Genomic DNA, 22,942 nt, shown 5'->3' on the forward strand with positions numbered 1-22,942 from the left:
TTCACACACGACACTTCACACACGACACTTCACACACGACACTTCACACACGGCACTTCACACACGACACTTCACACACGGCACTTCACACACGACACTCAAACACGACACTTCACACACGACACTCAAACACGTCACTTCACACACGACACTCAAACACGACACTTCACACACGACACTTCACACACGACACTCAAACACGACACTCAAACACGACACTTCACACACGACACTTCACACACGACACTTCACACACGACACTTCACACACGACACTTCACACACGGCACTTCACACACGACACTTCACACACGGCACTTCACACACGACACTCAAACACGACACTTCACACACGACACTTCACACACGACACTCAAACACGACACTCAAACTCGACACTCAAACACGACACTCAAACACGACACTCAAACACGACACTCAAACACGACACTCAAACACGACACTTCACACACGACACTTCGCACACGACACTCAAACTCGACACTTCACACACGACACTCAAACACGACACTTCACACACGACACTTCACACACGTCACTCAAACACGGAACTTCACACACGTCACTTCACATACGACACTCAAACACGACACTTCACACACGACACTTCACACACGACACTTCACACACGACACTTCACACACGGCACTTCACACACGACACTTCACACACGACACTTCACACACGACACTCAAACACGACACTTCACACACGACACTCAAACACGACACTCAAACTCGACACTTCACACACGACACTCAAACACGACACTCAAACTCGACACTTCACACACGACACTCAAACACGACACTTCACACACGACACTTCACACACGACACTCAAACACGAAACTTCACAAACGACACTTCACATACGACACTCAAACACGACACTTCACACACGACACTTCACACACGACACTTCACACACGACACTTCACACACGACACTTCACACACGGCACTTCACACACGACACTTCACACACGACACTTCACACACGACACTCAAACACGACACTTCACACACGACACTCAAACACGACACTCAAACTCGACACTTCACACACGACACTTCACAAACGACACTTCACACACGACACTCAAACACGACACTTCACACACGACACTTCACACACGACACTCAAACACGACACTTCACACACGACACTTTACACACGACACTTAACACACGACACTTCACACACGACACTCAAACACGACACTTCACACACGACACTTCACACGCCACACTTCACACACGACACTCAAACACGACACTTCACACACGACACTTCACACACGAAATTTCACACACGACACTCAAACACGACACTTTACACACGACACTCAAACACGACACTTTACACACGACACTTCACACACGACACTCAAACACGACACTTCACACACGACACTTCACACACGACACTCAAACACGACACTTCACACACGACACTTCACACACGACACTTCACACACGACACTCAAACACGACACTTCATACACGACACTCAAACACGTCACTCAAACTCGACACTTCACACACGAAACTTCACACACGACACTTCACACACGTCACTTCACACACGACACTCAAACACGACACTCAAACTCGACACTTCACACACGACACTTCACACACGACACTCAAACACGACACTCAAACACGACACTTCACACACGACACTTCACACACGACACTCAAACACGACACTTCACACACGACACTTCACATACGACACTCAAACACGACACTACACACACGACACTTCACACACGACACTTCACACACGACACTTCACACACGACACTTCACACACGGCACTTCACACACGACACTTCACACACGACACTTCACACACGACACTCAAACACGACACTTCACACACGACACTCAAACACGACACTCAAACTCGACACTACACACACGACACTCAAACACGACACTCAAACACGACACTTCACACACGACACTTCACAAACGACACTTCACACACGACACTCAAACACGACACTTCACACACGACACTTCGCACACGACACTCAAACACGACACTTCACAAACGACACTTCACACACGACACTCAAACACGACACTCAAACTCGACACTTCACACACGACACTCAAACACGACACTTCACACATGACACTTCACAAACGACACTTCACACACGACACTCAAACACGACACTTCACACACGACACTTCACACACGACACTTCACACACGACACTCAAACACGACACTTCACACACGACACTCAAACACGACACTTCACACGCGACACTTCACACACGACACTTCACACACGACACTCAAACACGACACTTCACACACGACACTCAAACACGACACTTCACACACGACACTCAAACACGACACTCAAACTCGACACTCAAACCACTTCACACACGACACTTCACACACGACACTCAAACACGACACTTCACACACGACACTCAAACACGACACTTCACACACGACACTTCACACACGACACTCAAACACGACACTTCACACACGACACTTCACACACGACACTTCACAAACGACACTTCACACACGACACTCAAACACGACACTTCACACACGACACTTCACACACGACACTCAAACACGACACTTCACACACGACACTCAAACACGACACATCACACACGACACTCCACACACGACACTTCACACACGACACTTCACACACGACACTTCACACACGACACTTCACACACGACACTTCACACACGGCACTTCACACACGACACTTCACACACGACACTTCACACACGACACTCACACACGACACTTCACACACGACACTCAAACACGACACTTCACACACGACACTTCACACATGGCACTTCACACACGACACTTCACACACGACACTTCACACACGACACTCAAACACGACACTTCACACACGACACTCAAACACGACACTCAAACTCGACACTCAAACCACTTCACACACGACACTTCACACACGACACTCAAACACGACACTTCACACACGACACTTCACACACGACACTCAAACACGACACTTCACACACGACACTTCACACACGACACTTCACAAACGACACTTCACACACGACACTCAAACACGACACTTCACACACGACACTTCACACACGACACTCAAACACGACACTTCACACACGACACTTCACACACGACACTCAAACACGACACATCACACACGACACTCCACACACGACACTTCACACACGACACTTCACACACGACACTTAACTCACGACACTTCACACACGACACTCAAACACGACACTTCACACACGACACTTCACACACGACACTCAAACACGACACTCCACACACGACACTTCACATACGACACTCAAACACGACACTACACACACGACACTTCACACACGACACTTCACACACGACACTTCACACACGACACTTCACACACGGCACTTCACACACGACACTTCACACACGACACTTCACACACGACACTCAAACACGACACTTCACACACGACACTCAAACACGACACTCAAACTCGACTCTTCACACACGACACTCAAACACGACACTCAAACACGACACTTCACACACGACACTTCACAAACGACACTTCACACACGACACTCAAACACGACACTTCACACACGACACTCAAACACGACACTTCACACACGACACTTCACACACGACACTCAAACACGACACTTCACACACGACACTTCACACACGACACTTCACAAACGACACTTCACACACGACACTCAAACACGACACTTCACACACGACACTTCACACACGACACTCAAACACGACACTTCACACACGACACTTCACACACGACACTCAAACACGACACATCACACACGACACTCCACACACGACACTTCACACACGACACTTCACACACGACACTTAACTCACGACACTTCACACACGACACTCAAACACGACACTTCACACACGACACTTCACACACGACACTCAAACACGACACTCCACACACGACACTTCACATACGACACTCAAACACGACACTACACACACGACACTTCACACACGACACTTCACACACGACACTTCACACACGACACTTCACACACGGCACTTCACACACGACACTTCACACACGACACTTCACACACGACACTTCACACACGACACTTCACACACGACACTTCACACACGACACTTCACGCACGACACTTCACACGACACCTAACTCACGACACTTCACACACGACACTCACACACGACACTTCACAAACGACACTTCACACACGACACTCAAACACGACACTTCACACACGACACTTCACACACGACACTCAAACACGACACTCCACACACGACACTTCACACACGACACTCAAACACGACACTCAAACTCGACACTCAAACACGACACTCAAACTCGACACTTCACACACGACACTTCACACACGACACTCATACACGACACTTTACACACGACACTTCACACACGAAACTCAAACACGACACTTCACACACGACACTTCACACACGACACTTCACACACGACACTCAAACACGACACTTCACACACGACACTTCACACACGACACTTCACACACGACACTCAAACAAACACGACACTTCACATACGACACTTCACACACGACACTTCACACACGACACTTCACACACGACACTCAAACACGACACTTCACACACGACACTTCACACACGACACTTCACACACGACACTTCACACACGACACTCAAACACGACACTTCACACACGACACTCAAACACGACACTCAAACTCGACACTTCACACACGACACTTCACACACGACACTCAAACACGACACTTCACACACGACACTCAAACACGACACTTCACAAACGACACTTAAACACGACACTTCACACACGACACTTCACACACGACACTTCACACACGACACTTCACACACGACACTCAAACACGACACATCACACACGACACTCCACACACGACACTTCACACACGACACTCAAACACGACACTCAAACACGACACTCAAACTCGACACTCAAACACGACACTCAAACTCGACACTTCACACACGACACTTCACACACGACACTCAAACACGACACTTCACACACGACACTTCACACACGTCACTTCACACACGACACTCAAACACGACACTCAAACACGACACTTCACACACGACACTTCACACACGACACTCAAACACGACACTTCACATACGACACTCAAACACGACACTTCACACACGACACTTCACACACGACACTCAAACACGACACTTCACACACGACACTTCACACACGACACTCAAACACGACACTTCACACACGACACTCAAACACGACACTCAAACTCGACACTTCACACACGACACTTCACAAACGACACTTCACACACGACACTCAAACACGACACTTCACACACGACACTTCACACACGACACTCAAACACGACACTTCACACACGACACTTCACACACGTCACTTCACACACGACACTCAAACACGACACTTCACACACGACAATTCACACACGACACTTCACACACGACACTTCACACACGACACTTCACTCACGACACTTTACACACGGCACTCAAACACGACACTTCACACACGACACTTCACACACGACACTTCACACACGACACTTCACACACGACACTCCACACACAACACTTCACACACGACACTTCACACACGACACTCAAACACGACACTTTACACATTGTCCTCCCCCGGAGGTGATAGCATAATAATATGTATATTAAAGCCTCACCCGACCTGTAAGTAATATTCATGCAAAATTTGAAGTCAATCTATACAGTACTTTTCGAGATTAGCCCGGACAAACATACAGACAAACAGACAATTAGACAAACAGACAAACAGACAAAAATTCTAAAAACTATATTTTTTGCTTCTATATCGATTATAGATCACGGCCCAAGTATTCTTTTAAAAAAATATTCAATGTACAGTTTTGACTTTCCTACGATTTTATTATATGTATAGATAAGTTTCTATACATAAATTCTTGAATTCAAACACCATACAACTCAAACTCAACCACCAAAAACCCAGCACCAATCCATCAAACCATCTGCGGTGGCTAATAAACTTATAACGTGTTTATCCATAATGTATAACATCCATGGGTCCACAATTATACATGTATTTAGACATCAAAGTTCGCTCGGACCCCAGGGAGCGGCTCAGTACGCTTTTATTATTACCATTAGAGTGCCTTTGTTTGTAGACTGTTCTGTTGTAAGTATGGAAAGTGCTTTGTTCTTGGCTGTTTGTACGCGATTTTTATAAGAGAATAATATGTAAACTGGTTCATTTTAGTAATTAATCTATAAGTATATTTTCAATTAATAACCTTGTTATTTTAATGACGAATTGCAATAAACAATATTACGTTTGAACAATTACAAAATGTACATAACCGTTTAACTATGACTTGTACTTAATTATAACAAAAATATAAAAAAAAATTACCTAAATATTAGAAATTATTGTCACAATACATTCAAACGACTCAACGATTTGCTGAATTATAATTTCTCTCTGAATAAAACTCTAAACGAATCAACGCTTAACAAAACCGAAAATTACTTAAATACCCCTTCCTTACAATAGATTCAATCATATCACATTGAAACCACAAAACAATGGTATCATCGCCATAATTCATCCTCCTAGCAACAATTGAAATAATACCACATAATACTTAATAATACATAGTAACGTATAATACAAAAATTAACCCGAAATATTTCGCGCCACGTGGCAGGCGCGCGTATCGCGTGACAGTGTAATGTCACTCTGACAGCTGTCAGTTTGACACACGTCACGGGGATTCGCGCCACCGCGCCTCGTGGTGACTCTGTGCAATGTATAGTGTATACCGTATAGGGGCACTTGAAAATCTGCGCTGTCCGATTGATATCCTAAATTTTTTGTCAGCAACAATTTGCTTCATTGCGTAGCTTACAAAGGAAATTTGTAATTTGTATACTTAGTGTATTGAGAGAATAGGACGCAATTAACAATTTTTATATTTAATTTTGTTTCCGCAATAGCATTGTTAAATCATCCTATTATTAAAAAATTCAATGTAAAGCATGTAATTACGAAATTATATCAATACAATACGAAAATCCAGCCAATCGTTATTTAAAAAAAAAATCGTTTAAAAATTTCATTTCAAGAATAATTGAATGTAACCGAAAAATAGTATCAACATATTAAAGATACATTCACCCTACCCTAGTTGAAACAAATACACTTAAAATACATATGTAAGTCTAGAAACCTGAAAGGCTCTTGTAAGCAATAAAGAGAGAGATAGACAATACAAACGAAGTTAGGGTTAAAAAGTGACAGCTAACTCAATTATGATGTACGGAACCCGCAGTTGGCAAATAGTCCCGGTCTAATATGTGTGTTTAGTGATGTGCTACTGCGATTAAATATTATCGATATTTTAAAATTGAACGAATGATAAAATATTTAAATTTTCATAAAGTACTAGACAAATTTTATGACCATTTCTTTATTTTTGGTGTCTTTTTTCGTAAAATGATTCCGGCAATGTTTATTTGTAATAGTATATTAAGTAATAGTAAGTAGGTACGTATATTTTGTTCTGAAGATCTTTTCATAATTGTAATAAAAAAATATGAAATAATTATGTACTACCTACTTTTGCTGCTATGTTTTATGTTAGTAACAGAACTGTCTGTGCTTTTCGATAAGAAATAAATTATTCATAGGTACATCACTAGTGAGGGCAGATAAATTGGCTTTCCGGTAACGATTTTAAATTGATTGACCCCGTCCCTAGAGGTTTCTACAATCACCGTTCTTTACTTAACAGATTCCCATCTTTACTTTGATACAAGCAAATATTGTTTTGGTTTATAATAAAATCATACATAATAGTTGGTTTAAGGGATAGTTTTTTGAGTAGTGATATTTAAATAATTAATGTTGATAATTGAATACTTTTTATTTGGAAATTTATAAGCCGATGTAAATACTACAAAATAAAATGCAAAACTATTTTTTTTTTTTAATTATTTATACCCATTAGACAAAACACTACGCTTTGAATAGCGATTGTTATAACTGTTATCGATCATATGCAGACAAATAATTTTTCTTTCTATTTTGAAAAAACGAAACGAATAACATGAATCAATCAATTTTTTCCATCCATCGCAAAAAAAAATATTTTCGCTTTTTTATTTCTTCCAACAAGTCTAAAGACAAGCACCTAGCTCCCAGCTATCCCACAAGGCGCCACTCAGCACAGTATCAATTACAAACAAAACATTGCGCACCGAGAGTGGCGCATCGCCTGTGCCTGCGCAAACAATGCGCGTAATGCACTCGCTCACTTGTGACGTAGGTACATTGCAACTTGCAACTGAACTTTGTCGAGCTTTGAGCTATGATTATATATACTGTTGATGATTATAACTATATTTTGTTGCTAGACAAAGGACGGTAGTAAGTTCCTTTTTTGTAAAATTTACGACTTAAAACTCTACTAATATTTAATTTTTTATAAAAAAAAAAACAATATTTTATGTATTATATTTTATGACGTGAATGAACGTCTCTAAAACAAAGAAAATCAAAACTTTGTGTTGATAAAAATACTGATATATATGTAATTTGAATTTAATATTTGTTATGAAGTCATAAAAATTGTTAAAACATTTTGCACATCGTACGCAATAAGACGTCACGGTAAACCCCCAAAAATGCGTATTATTGAAAATCAACTATATCGCGCAAATAAATGCTAATCTCTATCTCATAGAGGTCATCGACCTACAGGTAAAAGCCAAAAAACAACCAGTCAATTCTCTCATAATCTACATTCAGTACGCAACGCACAGTGTTTGCACAACAAACCCTAATGATATCGTTAATTAAGGAGAGAGCAAATATGCCGAGTTGCTGAATCAATGCGTGGCCGTGATGCTTTTTTGCTATTCTAGTTGTAACACGCGGCGTCACTCATGTCGAACTCGAGTAAGTTTTACTGTTATGTACGAAATTTAATACAGATGCGATCATTTATTGGTAAATTTTTTTAGACTTTTTATTTCATAGTTGTGTGTTTATTCGTTACATACAAATATATTAAACATGAAAGTAATGAATAAGTAGACGTAGGACGAAGTGTCCGAGCAGCGATGTACCAAACTTTTATTAAAATTAACACCTTATTACGTGGTACTTATTATTAACGTTCAAAGCCTATCGTGGAAAACGCGTGAGGGCAGAGTTTTGCAATTCGAGCATGATTGTGAAAAAAAAATATGTAATAACTAATATGTAACAACGTATGAATATAATTATATGTTATTAATTAAATATTTTTTTTTGTTATTGTAATTGTGTAAAATGTGTCTGTGTCTTGAATATATACATGAATAGTAAATATGAGTCTATATGTTGTGCGTCAATGTTGCTCACTAACTTGCGTATCTATGATGTGTGTATACTTATTTGTTTTCTGTGCGTCAATCATATGTGTATATTTGTTTTCTGTGCGTCAATCATATGTGTGTATATTTGTTTTCTGTGCGTCTATCATATGTGTGTATATTTGTTTTCTGTGCGTCAATCATATGTGTGTATATTTGTTTTCTGTGCGTCAATCATATGTGTGTATATTTGTTTTCAATGCGTCAATGTTGTTCACTAACCTGTACAATAGAGTGGTCCATCTCAGCGAGCACTCTCAACAGGTGCGCGGTTCGAGCGGCCCGCACGAACCCGCCGCAGCTCGCGAGCGACGCGCCCTCCGCGAACAGCACGCAGAACTCGGCGCGCGAGCCGCACACGCCCGTGCCGAGCGCCGCCTTGAGCGCCTGCCGCGCGACCAAGCGCTCTTTGCCCTGGGCATACGGGCGAGTTTAGATCGCAGACCCGTGACACTGTGTGACCTTGAGCTACAGCGTGTTAGCTCTACAGTTGATACTTTTGTTGATTACTAGGTGACGAAGCACACGACCTGGGGCCGTAGACAAAGTAACAATTACAAAACGATAACGAAGTTAGAAATCGCAAAAATGTATGGGATTGACATACGCCGCGTTAGATCACGTGGTCTATCTAATGTCAATCCCATACATTTTTGCGATTTCTAACTTCGTTATCGTTTTGTAATTGTTACTTTGTCTAAGGCCCCTGTGCTTGCTCCAAGTCCTGCGCGCCACGCAAACCCCCGCGGCTCTCCAGCCTCGCAAAACTCGGCGGGGATACATTGACACGTTGCTTTTAGAGCGTACGCACGACCACGTTATATAGATCGATAGAGTGACGTACTTATAGAGAACAGTATTTTCGCTTTGCCCAAAAGATTCGACATTACCATGAATAAATAAGCGAAACCCCTGCTAAAGGTTAAAAAGAAGAAAACTTACAGTATCAACAGCACATGGATGACACAAATCAGCGCAGACAGTCAGCAAGGTTTGAATGCTCTCTCTCGCTTCGCCCGCCTTCTCCGCGCGTTCGAGACAACCGCTCAAACAGAGGTAACTGTAACAAAAATATAATAACGTATAAAATAAAAACAAAAATACAAGGATCACTTGAAAAACGGCATTGATTTGTATTGTGAAGTTTAGATAGGTCATGTATGTGTACCTACCCTATGTTCACAAAATATTGAGATTCGTGGCGTAGAACTTATAATATCTAAACAGATATTATAATAATACACCTACTATGAAGTAAAGTAAGGCGTACTGACCCGATATCAATAACACATTTATAATTATTACAACTAACACATTTTTTTTTTGTTATTTATACAATTATAACATAAACATCATCGATACATTTTACTTTACATACAAGATAATTTCTTAGAATAGCCCTTTGTACTTAACCCTTATTACCCGGTTATTATATTTTTTCTGCATTATCTAGTCCAACCGACCAGCACTCAAACCACAATAACTACATGCAGATCCAACCAACATTTGTTGTTTTCTTGTTACCAACAGTGTTGTTGTTGTGTTGTTTACGGCAACACAGCGCGTGTTTGCTTTCCATTCGGCTTAAAGGGGTACCTACAGCAAGCTCGTTAAACATTGTTTGTGTTTCGATGCTTTCATAATTATTTTAATTGGCTCCACGATAAGATTGGGATTTGATGCTGCGTGGTTAGAGCCGTGTAGATCTAAAGATTCATGGAAATAATAAAGAGAAACAAAAAGTTTAATCATCGTTTAGCGCAGTGTGTTTAATGTGTTCAAGCAATATGTCTTAATGCTGCCACGTTGTTTAATTAACAAGCTTGGTATTGGCTGACAATAATATTGGATCTAGATTACAATTATTATAATAATTAAATATGCCTTTAATATTAAAAGACAAAATGAATATATTGGCACAAAAATTATTAAACATGGCAGGTATACCAGGTAGGATACAGGAAAAAAGTAGTCAAAATTTCTCCTGCATTCCACTGCAAAGATCAGATCATAGGTAAGAAATATTCTAGGAACATGCATTGTTTTACAAAAACAACGATATAAGTTCCACTACGATAGATTTAGAAAACGAACGTAAATACCTACGCATAAAAAGACATCCCACTACGTCACAATATTTGAACATCTACGCAATCGAATCATCATTTTTACCAACTTTCCTTGCCACCTTCATCTCCACCCGCCTGTACAAGCAATCCATAAATCCACAGAGATCACTGCAGTGTACAGTCGAGCGCGAAATAATTTGCAAAATTAAAAACTGTACGCTCGTCTTACAGCCCCTTCTGCTATCCAATTATAACGGGTGTAAATATTTGCTTTGCGGAAGCGGTTGCTGAGGTATCTTCGCTGGTTTTGCTTGAGTTGCACACGAGAATTCACTTCGTGTGGCATATTTCTAGCGGTTTAATATTATGTAGAATCGATACTGTAGGACAGTGTGGATAGTTGCAACTATGTATCAGTTTTTGAATTGTAAAAAATGGCGCCAATGTTATTATCGAACTATAAGTAAGAAATAGTCATGTTTTAATTCTAATCAGAATAAAAAGTATTCGTTTTTAATTCGCAATGTAACAACGTGAGATAGGTCTATTTTAAACCCATGTCCACGATTTGAAATAATCTTATTTACTGACTTATAAGTATTCAGGCCTTCAAAATTGCAAGTTGTCTGAAATAGATGCTGAGTTAATACAATATCAGTACAGTAACGATAAATTTGCAATGCAGATTGAAATTGAATAAAAAACTTCAAATGTAAATTTTATATTTCGCTTGATTGTTGTCAATGCTCCTCTTATTTTTGTACAATCGTCAACATTACCAAAATCGCCCTTTCAACATCATTCCAAACCGTTTCAAGCAATTCTTTCAACCCGCTTTAAACTGGCTGCATCACTTAAAATTCCTCCCAATTCGTAAATTAAATAAGCAATTCGTGGCACGAGCTGATCGAGGCGGAGCCAACACCATTACAACTACACTATCGAAACCCATCCGAATTCACTTAACCCACCTATTGCCGTACAAAATAATTTACGAAAAGAGCTCTTTATCGAAAAAGGAACGCAACGATCCGAAGCATTCGCCGTTTAAAAAACAAAACGTCCGAGATGGCGCCGTTCCTATTCCGCTGATAAAACGCCGCGTCGCGATTGGTCAGTCGCGCGTAATGTTGCCCGATGCGATGGGCACGTCGATTATTTCGTAAATTCGACTCTAATGCGTCGCTCTTGGGCACAATGAGTTTTATATCGGACCTCCTTGTTGAGTGACGTGCTGAGATAGCGCTTATCTTAAATATTCTGGCCCCGAGACGGATATAGAGAGTGATGATGCACCGAATGAGCTGCTTTTCGTGCGAACCGTTTGTACGGAAAGGGTTTACGTCACGCCGATCGTGATTTAGTTTACGGCCAAATTATCGTGTCTAACGGGATCGAATATTTGTCGAGTACAAGTCCAATTATACAAAGAGAAATGGAAGATATTCATTTATTATCGTATATGTTGCATTCCAACAATTTCAAAACAGAATATGAATACGCATTCTTAGTTGTTTACAACGAGTTAGGTACTTTTATTCCCTGAGTGATAAAACATAATGATCATAAACACGCACAATATGTAAGTAATTTTTTTTTCAGGAAAACGCAATAAATTGCAGAGAAGCAGGAGCATAAGCCTACATCGATTTATACTTACTCGTATACATTATTCTTTAATATAGTTTATCTAACTAATGTTCTATAGAAAAGTTCAAATTAAAATAAACAACAGAAGACTTAAATTCATGAAACAAATCTTTATTTAACCCTATAGGCAGATCAAAACTAAAATGCACAATTCAACTCCTGCATTCTTCCAAGACAAATCATCTTAATTGCAAAAAGGTTCATTTAGTCGGATCGCAGCACATCAAAAACAAAAAAAAAAACAAAACAAAACACCTCAACGCGCAGGCGCCATTGATTAATGGGCGCCGTCGGCCAATCCGAGCGCGTTCTAAATTCAAACGCGCTAATGGAAGCCGAACCGGTGCGCGGCGCCTGCGCATCGACGTTGTTATGTTGCCAGGCTTAAGGAATTTTCCCGTGTGTATGTCGAAAATGAAGTGTCAAGAACGGTATTTATTTATTTATCTGAAAATGTCAATTATATTGAAGTTCATTAGCGATTTAAACTTTAATATGTACCTTATCAATGTTGTTGTGCTGTCGTTGAATTTCACATGTGTATGTTGAAGATAATTAGTCAGAAATGGAACACCATTTATCTATCAGAAACTGAAGTGCCAGCTACCGAGTTACACATACGTCTTATGGTAATTTAGTTCGCGCCTAACATGTTAATTACTTCAAAACAGCAGTAGGTACTAAAATATGTAATAGTAATATGTACGTGTGGAATTTATCTACATTTTATCTTTTTTACACCCAATGCGTATGTAAACGTTTACGTTTTCATTCTTCCAGATTAAAACGACAAGACTAATTAAGTACGGGTTCTAGAGTATCATCTATCCCTGTGCAAAATTTCATCCAAATCTTTACCGCCATTCTATCGTTACCTATAATTATCATGCCAAAACACACGCGCAAAGTGACTTCCCCTTAACAGACACTAAGCAAGTGACCATGGACACGTTATTTAGAAATTTAAATTAACATAAAATAACTTAAATCAGTCTTGTAGGCTAGATTGTAATTTGTGTAAGATGCTATTTTAAATAAGCAACCTTATAATAAGAAAAAAATGTGTGCATGTACTAGTGTACACACGTAAGAAGTGAAACTTCTTTATGACCTTATTTTTCAAAAAATAATTTACTATATGCAACTTTACAGAAATACGTCGAATCACGCGTGGTAGGGATAAGAAAAAGATGGCGCGTAACGAAATAATTTCACGCGTAACGAAAAAATGTTACACTAAATTTTTTTCCAACCCCGATAAAGAAGTTTCACTTCAAAAATAATCTTACATTATATAAGATGTCCATCCTATCACTTACAATTATTATAACATCATCATAAATCAATGAAACTAAACTCCACGGGCGAATTTCAGCCGCGCGCTAGCAACACCGGCATCCAAAAATTTATAGATCGTTTAAAATGCTTTCGTCCTTAATTTCTCCGAGACGAATGACACCGTATCACTCTAAACACCGTGATTTATGCGCTCACATTACGTAATTCATGTTGCGTATGCTTTTAAAACCTCATAGAGAGGGGAATGGAGGTAGGATGGAAATACATACATAAGTACAGATGTTTCTCTTTGATTTAGGTGTGATATTTTCTATTTATGAAGTCGCTGGCGATGATTAAAGGAATGTTTTAATAGAAAATTAAGCGTATAGTTCTTCTTCTTCTCTTACTTATATGACAATTGACGACAACACGCTAATCTCAGAACTACCTACTGGTCCGATTTGAAAAATTATTTCGGTGTTAGATAGCCCCTTTATTAAGGAAGGCTATAGGCTATTCAATATATAATCATTACGCTAAGACCAACAGGAGCGGAGCCACGCGGGGGAAACCGCGAAGCGCCACTAGTATATAAAATATATAGAAATCGCTTTAGCTGTTCTCACGTAATAAATATACGTACACACTTAAAACATGTTATAATTTGTGTGATTAATAAGGCTTCAGACGAAATATACCCAGTGAACTTTACAAACACGCTAAATTCCTCATGTAGCAATATAGATAACGTCGAAACGTAGATACTGACTCATACTTTTACTTTTAAACTAGACAAAATCATAAATGACTGTTCAAATTTTGTTCTTGCTGGAATTAAATACATATTAATTGGCTGACCAAGAACAAGTAAATCAAGTAGTAGGTAATTTAAGCTATGAAATAAAACAATTTTATTACTTTGTACGACAGCTTCGCTAGCGCCATCTACATTTCGTCTTTAATTTTTATCCTAATGCAATCAATTCTTTCACGAGTTAAAAGTTCATTATAATCTAATATAAGCCGGACCGTATTAGTAGCAATGTGTCGAGATGCATATTAATAGAAACATGTGCATTGTGCATTAATAAATGCATCGCAAATTATTAACTACACATTACAATATAGGTACGTAATAAAAAATGTACATATTCAAAAAAAATCTACAACATATTCATAACCCTTACGCAACAGATGTAAGGAACATTAAAAAAAACCATAAATGACCATAAAATCATTGAAACCAAGTCATACGGGGCGTGAGCGCATACATTGAGACATCATGCAGTTCTAATATATGTAAATGCAGTCAAAACAAGTTTATTTCATGCCACCCTTATGCGAAAGGGAATTTCAAACCATTAGCGAAGGGTACATTAAGCAATATGTAGAGAAATTCAATTAAAAACGCATTCCTCTTTTGATCTCCGATCATATTGTATTAGTGTCATTTTTATTTTGTTTACCGATGCTTTCTTTACTATGTGGGGTATGGAACGCATTTTAAGTGAAATGATATGATTTAATTAAGCTGTACATCTGTTTTATATTTTTCAATGTAGCTGACTGGTGTGTTTCTACAATGTATTTAAATATTTGGTTTCCTAAGATACTTGAACCAATTCGTATTTTGTGGGATAAAAACTTAAATCAATATCAATACACATAATAATAAAAAGTATAAGTTATTCAATTAAAGTTTATACATAATTATAATCAAATATGTGGCCTACACATATCACGTACCCAATGACACTTTTATCGTAATTTAGAAACAAACATGAAAATAATAATACAATATAAATAAGGTTATAGATGCTATTCATGTTATAGCGACGATATATTAGATCTTCTTCACAATCGAAGCTTTTGAAACTACTACAGCTAACAGCATATTATCTAATACCATTGCATTTTATATAGATATTTAGAATATACACTAGCAAATACGATTATCATCTTTTATTAAAATTAACACCCAAACAGGGAACAAGCATGAGCATCAATAAAACTATTTTATTTCAACGCATTAAACCTAAGCCGAATATTAGAGTCATGTCGCGTTCCGACAAATCTCTCTCTATTTACATATGAAGAGGCGGGGAGAGCCGGGTAATCCCGGTAAGTAATTCTTTTTGAGTAAGTAATGCGTTGATAAATGAAATTAAATCGCACAAACAAGTGCTGCCATTCGGCTCGGGGCTCCCCTTTCGTGCGGCATCTAGTTGGACTAGGGATGTGATGTCGCGGATTAGCGATTTTGTTATCGAGTTTGACGTGTGTTTAGTTTGTATGATAAACTGATGATTGGTAAAATAACCAATTTAGATAGCTAAACAAATATAGGAGACAACGACGTATGTAGTGTATTCTGCTTTGCAGCATACTTGATGTAAATCATAACTTATTTTTTATGCATCAATATCATTATTACGTCGCCATAAATATTTTATATAACATATCTGTGCTCACATTATAACATATTTTTATTAAGTTATCAATCTTAACACGAACATTACTGTACAATTCATTAGAAAAAACTACTTTAAAAACGAACATCACACCTAAAATTAATAAATAAATACAATCAATATATCGATAAAACATCCCTACATCACCACGCCAAACTTAGCAAAAAGCGCATCGCAGCGACATGTGCGCGCCAATCTGTCGTTGCTACTCAAATCTCAAGCACTCCATCTCTCCCTCTCTAACACACGCGGGATCATCCCTCCGTCCCGCTCGCACACCCTCTACCAAAACACCCCAGTCTCCCCACGTCGCGACTACTTAGCGAATGAGCGATAATCACTCGGAGCGATGTATTGAATTGTTCTCGATTGTCCAACTCGATTATTCGGGTCAAAACACTCGTAGTGCTATGGCAAGTACGCATTTTGTGATCCACATTCATTTGAACGTAGAGACACATTGTCTGAAATCCGATTAAGGATGTTATTGTAAACAAACATGAAACATTCAAATGTAAACATAACAATCTTCCTTCACCTTTTGCACAACATGTTATTAGCGGTTAGCCTTCTCATAGGCACGAAGTTTAAATTGCTGTAAATATTTTACTTGTAATTACTATCTTTCTACTAATTTGAAGTATAATGCTTTGATAGATTTGGTATCACACAATTTGTCAGTTAATCATTTCAATATGGCTGACTGATTTTGATTAAAATTTAAAACCTGTCTATCTATAGTTTATATTAACAAATAGGGAACTTTACCCAGTTGAATACGGAAGGAGCATAATCCCAATTAAGGTCGACCTTTATTCATCTTCTTATAGTGATGGAAACAGGATACTTTATAGTTATTCCTTGTGAATCCAGTTATAATAAGGACAAAGCAGTTCTACTGAAGTAGAAGAATCAGAAGCAAGCAAGTCGAATCAACACCAATCTCCAAACCCCAACTGCTTTCGCACCAAAATTTCTCAGCAGAACCTAATCAATTCTACAGGGGTATATAATCTGACGTTAAGTGTCGTGGGATAGCACAGGTGCGTCCCGCGACTTCGCTCCCGTCGAGCACCACGTGCCAAGCGTTGGGGTGTGAGTGTTTTTTGTTTTTATTATTACGCGGTCGACGCGTACCAAATTGGGCGTTAATAATCGGCTTGGCGAAATGTACGAAATGAAAATTTTAACCAAAGATCAGATGGTTTGAAATATCGCTAGATTCTAAGTCTGTGTTGGTAAATATAATAATGATGTAAGGTAGAAGAGCTGTTCCAGTAGATTAGGGTAGAAATTTTCTGTCTAGAGACGGGGATCAAAAAACTTGTACGGAATCCTTACACAGATTTGACTAAACATATTTACAGCTACTAGCAAAATACATTCGTTTTGTTAGAAGAACAGTTCTTCAGCTCAGGTGTCCTGATCTGTTTGAAAACAAGACAAGTATCTAATGCTAATTTTGTTTTTTTCATTTGACTGGCCGGTTGGCTTGGTTGGTAGTGGCCCTGCCTTCCAAGCCAGAGGTCGTGGGTTCGATCCCCACCCGGGGCAAATATTTGTGTGATGAACATAGATGTTTGCTCTGTGTCTGGGTGTTAATTATCTATATAAGTATTTATTTAAAATTATATATGTATGTTTATCAGCCATCTGGTTTCCATAACACAAGCGAAAGCTTAGTACGGGATCAGATCGTGCCGTGTGTGAAAATTGTCCCGAAATATTTAATTATTTATTTTATTTATTTTAAAGGAAATTGGATTATGTAAATGTGAATAGACAAATAAGTATACGAAGCAGTAGCTGCATCACAACACCACGCCACTACCAATACAATCAAAGCATCAATGAACATTGCATCGAAAAATACTCCTCTTGGGCATACAAAGCTTGTCAGTTTTAAATAAAACATAACAATCAGCTGCATTATGAACTGCCGTCTCAATCACACCCCCTCAGTTAGTACAGGACAATGTATTTATTTACACTTATGGCAGAGAGACGCAGCGGGAGCGCCGCGGGGCTCCATCCCTGGCGGATTGGGTTTGAACCGCTAATGATTATTTGCAAACGTAAGCTCTGGATAGAGGATTGGATGGACTGTGGACATAACGACTTGGTAATATTGATGCTTGACCTATTATTATTCTAGGTATGCTCCTGGCTACAATCGTGACCACAATTTTCTACTTGTCTTCTGTAATACTGATGCATGGCATGTTTTCTATTGGTCATGCGATAAAACAGTTTTGCATACAAAAAATACGTAATACATATAAAAAGCAATGTGAATTAACTCTTACTTCTTCATATCTTCAACATCAAAGGTCGTTTTATGCAACAATAAGTTAGGTACCGATGCTTCGGAAAGCAGCAGTTTTCGAAAAACAAAAGATAGTAGATACCAGATACTGTACCTCTGACATCTTTTCCAATAATATATAGAAATTTATATTTTATATCCTAGTACTAGTATCATAGAAATTTCTATCGCTTTTGTAGTATTCTAAAGCTTGCATAGTTCATCCAGCATAAACTTCTGGACTCTTATTATTATTCTTCCTTTCAAATTATCCACAAAACAAACTCATTTAATAGTTCAGGATACATCGCCCATTGTTGCAAGTGACTACTATCAAGCTGATTTTCCGTTTGTAGCTTTATTTTGATGAGACACCGAATAATTTCGTGTACGAAACTCTCGATTGTGGTAGCTAACAGAGATAATAAGGATAATTTTTTTTGATTTGATGGTTCTCAAATATTTATTACGCAATTTGTAGGACAATATGTCTGTTGAATTATATAAACATTAACTAAGTGAAAACAAAAAAATCAGCTTGTTAGTAATCATTTATGATGACCTCGTTATCGATACACTTTGGAAAGGGGGACTCTTTGAACAAACCATAGATTTTGTAGGACAAATATTTTTTCGAATAATTTAGGTAATTATCTTGAGATTGAACAAAAAAAAATTCATTCAGTTAGTAATAAATATTTGAGAACCATCAAATCAAAAATTTTTATCCTTGTTATCTCTGTTAGCTACCACAATCGAGACTTTCGTACACGAAATTATTGGGCGTCTCATCAAAATAAAGCTACAAACGGAAAATTAGCTTGATAGTAGTCACTTGCAAAAATGGGCGATGTATCCTGAACTATAAAGGGCAGTTAATCAAACAATGCCCAGCCCAATGAGACCCTCGTTAATGCACTCTGGTCAATAAATATATTTGCACTGCATATAAGAGCGCAGCGTGATACCAGGGCCCTGCTGTTCCTAAATCAGTAGTGACTACTTCATTTGTGTATTGAGAAGGGAAATTAGATGAATTTATATTTGAACAGCTTATATTGAAAGAAATAAAGACATCAGTTATTCTAATACCGTGCAATGGTCATTATCACTTATATGTATCTTTAAAACTAAATAACGTATTTTGATGCAGTTTTTTTAATAGATTGGTTCAAGAGGAAGATTTCAGTGTATAATATGTTAGGTTTTTAGATAAAGCGGCCGAACCCGCGGGTAGTAAGCTAATAGTGTATAAAATATGAAACCAAATGTTGTAACATGGCACTGAAAGTTTGTCTTCGAATTTACTTCTTTGAACTTTCAGGTTTGTGGGAAAGATTCGAAACGAAGAAAAATTACACTGCATTCAGTTTTGCTTAATTTAAAACAATTTGCACCGCCATACATATCACTATTCACATCAACCCTATCTACAAACCAAAAAATTTTCTCTCCACCAAAGCAATTCACACGCAAAAACTATCATACATTGAGATATATCATCCAAATTTACCACACCGTCTGGGGACACGTCACGCGTCGGTAATCGAACCCGGTCCCCGGAGGTTACAAGACAACCACATTTGCAGCACACGACTAATGCGCAATTGAAACTCTCATAAATGTTTATTTACAGCCGCCCTCGTTTTGCGAATAACAATTTTGAGATGGGGACTCGTTTTTTTTTTTTTTTTGTGGTAATTTTAATTTTAAACTAATTTTCATAATTAGTTTAATATCCACAAAATCGTCAGTAACAATCTAATAATTATAATACTCAATCTATCCGTCCATTCCTTAAGGCGCGGAATAGAGTAAAACCCAGCTCTAGCCGTTTTTTGTACTGTTTTCTGGAGCTATCTCCTTCTTATCCAAAAGATATATCAACTAAATAAAAATACATTAAATTTCTACATATTCTTGGCTCAAAAATGGTAAAAGTATTTTGTTATTTTATTGACTTAAAGTTTAATTAATCTCCTCCCAAAGAAATCCCAGAAATTAGAAATAATTATGTTTACCGTGTATCTCCTCTTAAACTAATGATTCTTTTGATTTGGTATTTACACTATTGGATAGGCAATTTCATTACGAAAATTTTGGTAAAAATTTTTTTTTGATAAGACCTATACTAGATTTTATAAACATTTTATTAAAAATTTTGGGCGTATTCGCAACTATATCTCTTGCGCTTGTATGGGAGGTTCAGTCGGCCGCTAGGTCTCGAGGGTGAAGCTTGTGTCGTTTGTCGCCGTGAGCGTCACATGACAATCACGTGACCCATGTTTATTCGAATAGTACGAATATCAAACAATGAGCGAGGAATAGACGCTACTACTATTAATTTATAGTGAGATTTTAGAAATCATCAATAATATAATAACTGGTCAATGAGCTTTAGTTATTATAATATATTAAAGTGAAACTTTTATTACATCGTCTCAAACTTTTTGGTCTGTGTAGCGCATGTCGCGTGACGCACGATATGTACGATAATTATCGTACAAATACGATAATTTTTAGTTAAATGTCTATAGTGTGAAAAAAGTTTCACTTTTACCGTGGTTTCATAAAACCACACAACATTTTTTTTTATATAATTATGATATTTAGTTTTTAAAACATTCAAATGCTTTATAAATATAATTTTTTTTAATAATCGAAAATATTTTATAAAAATTATTATAAATTTATTAATTTATGCAATAAATCACATTTTACTTTTTAAGTTTTTAGTGAATAAGTATTAGGATTAGACAAACAACATTTGAAGTTTTAAGTATGTATACTACTTTTTGTCATGGGTGTCATTTTCATGGTTTTTGCGGTAGCTAAATTACCCAATATGAGGTCAAAACTAAAATCCAAGATGGCGCCGAGAAAAATTTTACATCTTTTTGTCATGGGTGTTATTTCCATGGTTTTTGGGGTACCTATTAACCAATATGAGGTCAAAATTAAAATTCAAGATGGCGCCGACGAAAATTTTACATCTTTTTGTCATAGGTGTCATTTTCATGGTTTTCGGGGTAGGTATAAACCAATATGAGGTCAAAACTAAAATTCAAGATGGCGCCGATGAAAATTTTACATATTTTTGTCATGGGTGTCATTTTCATGGTTTTTGGGTTAGCTATTAAGTTATAAACGAATATGAGGTCAAAACTAAAATCCAACGACGAAAATTTTACATCTTTTTGCTATGGGTGTCATTTTCATTGTTTTTGTGGTAGCATATATGAGGTCAAATCTAAAATACTACAAGGCGCTGACAAAATTTTGATATTTTTTCGAAATGGATGTCATTTATGTGGTTTTTCTTACAATCGTTTACATATTAATCGAACAGAATTCAAATTCTGTAGTTTAGGTGTAGCTTTTTGAAGTGAAAGTTCTATAGGCGCATTGAGAGTAAAATTTCAAGGTCGCGTCATGGTAATACCGTCACGTCATGGAGTAAGGCGGCGATTTTCGTATCTATAAATCTTACCAAAGAAGTTTCACTTCTGACATGTGTTCTCGGCTCACGCGCTCTTTTTTATTTTATTCTCTTCGTATATTAGATGAACTCTATTTTAAACAATTAACAAAGTTGAGCGAATACAGTGAAAAAGCGAATATCTGTCGGAATATTGACA

General features: G+C 38.1%; 1 protein-coding gene across 1 annotated transcript in view; it reads right to left on the reverse strand.

The window, feature by feature from the left end:
* The window catches only part of LOC123702991 (227 kDa spindle- and centromere-associated protein), a 79,399-nt gene that overhangs the window by 16,164 nt on the left and 40,293 nt on the right, over window positions 1–22,942 (reverse strand). The window contains exons 16-17 of the mRNA XM_045650856.1: window positions 10,471–10,588; window positions 9,751–9,942 (exon numbers count right to left, since the gene is read on the reverse strand). Of these exons, the coding sequence (XP_045506812.1) occupies window positions 9,751–9,942; window positions 10,471–10,588 (310 nt within the window). The remainder of the gene's footprint in view (window positions 1–9,750; window positions 9,943–10,470; window positions 10,589–22,942) is intronic.

The sequence above is a fragment of the Colias croceus genome, chromosome 25 (genome assembly GCF_905220415.1).
Source record: "Colias croceus chromosome 25, ilColCroc2.1".
Classification (NCBI taxonomy): Eukaryota; Metazoa; Arthropoda; class Insecta; order Lepidoptera; family Pieridae; genus Colias; species Colias croceus.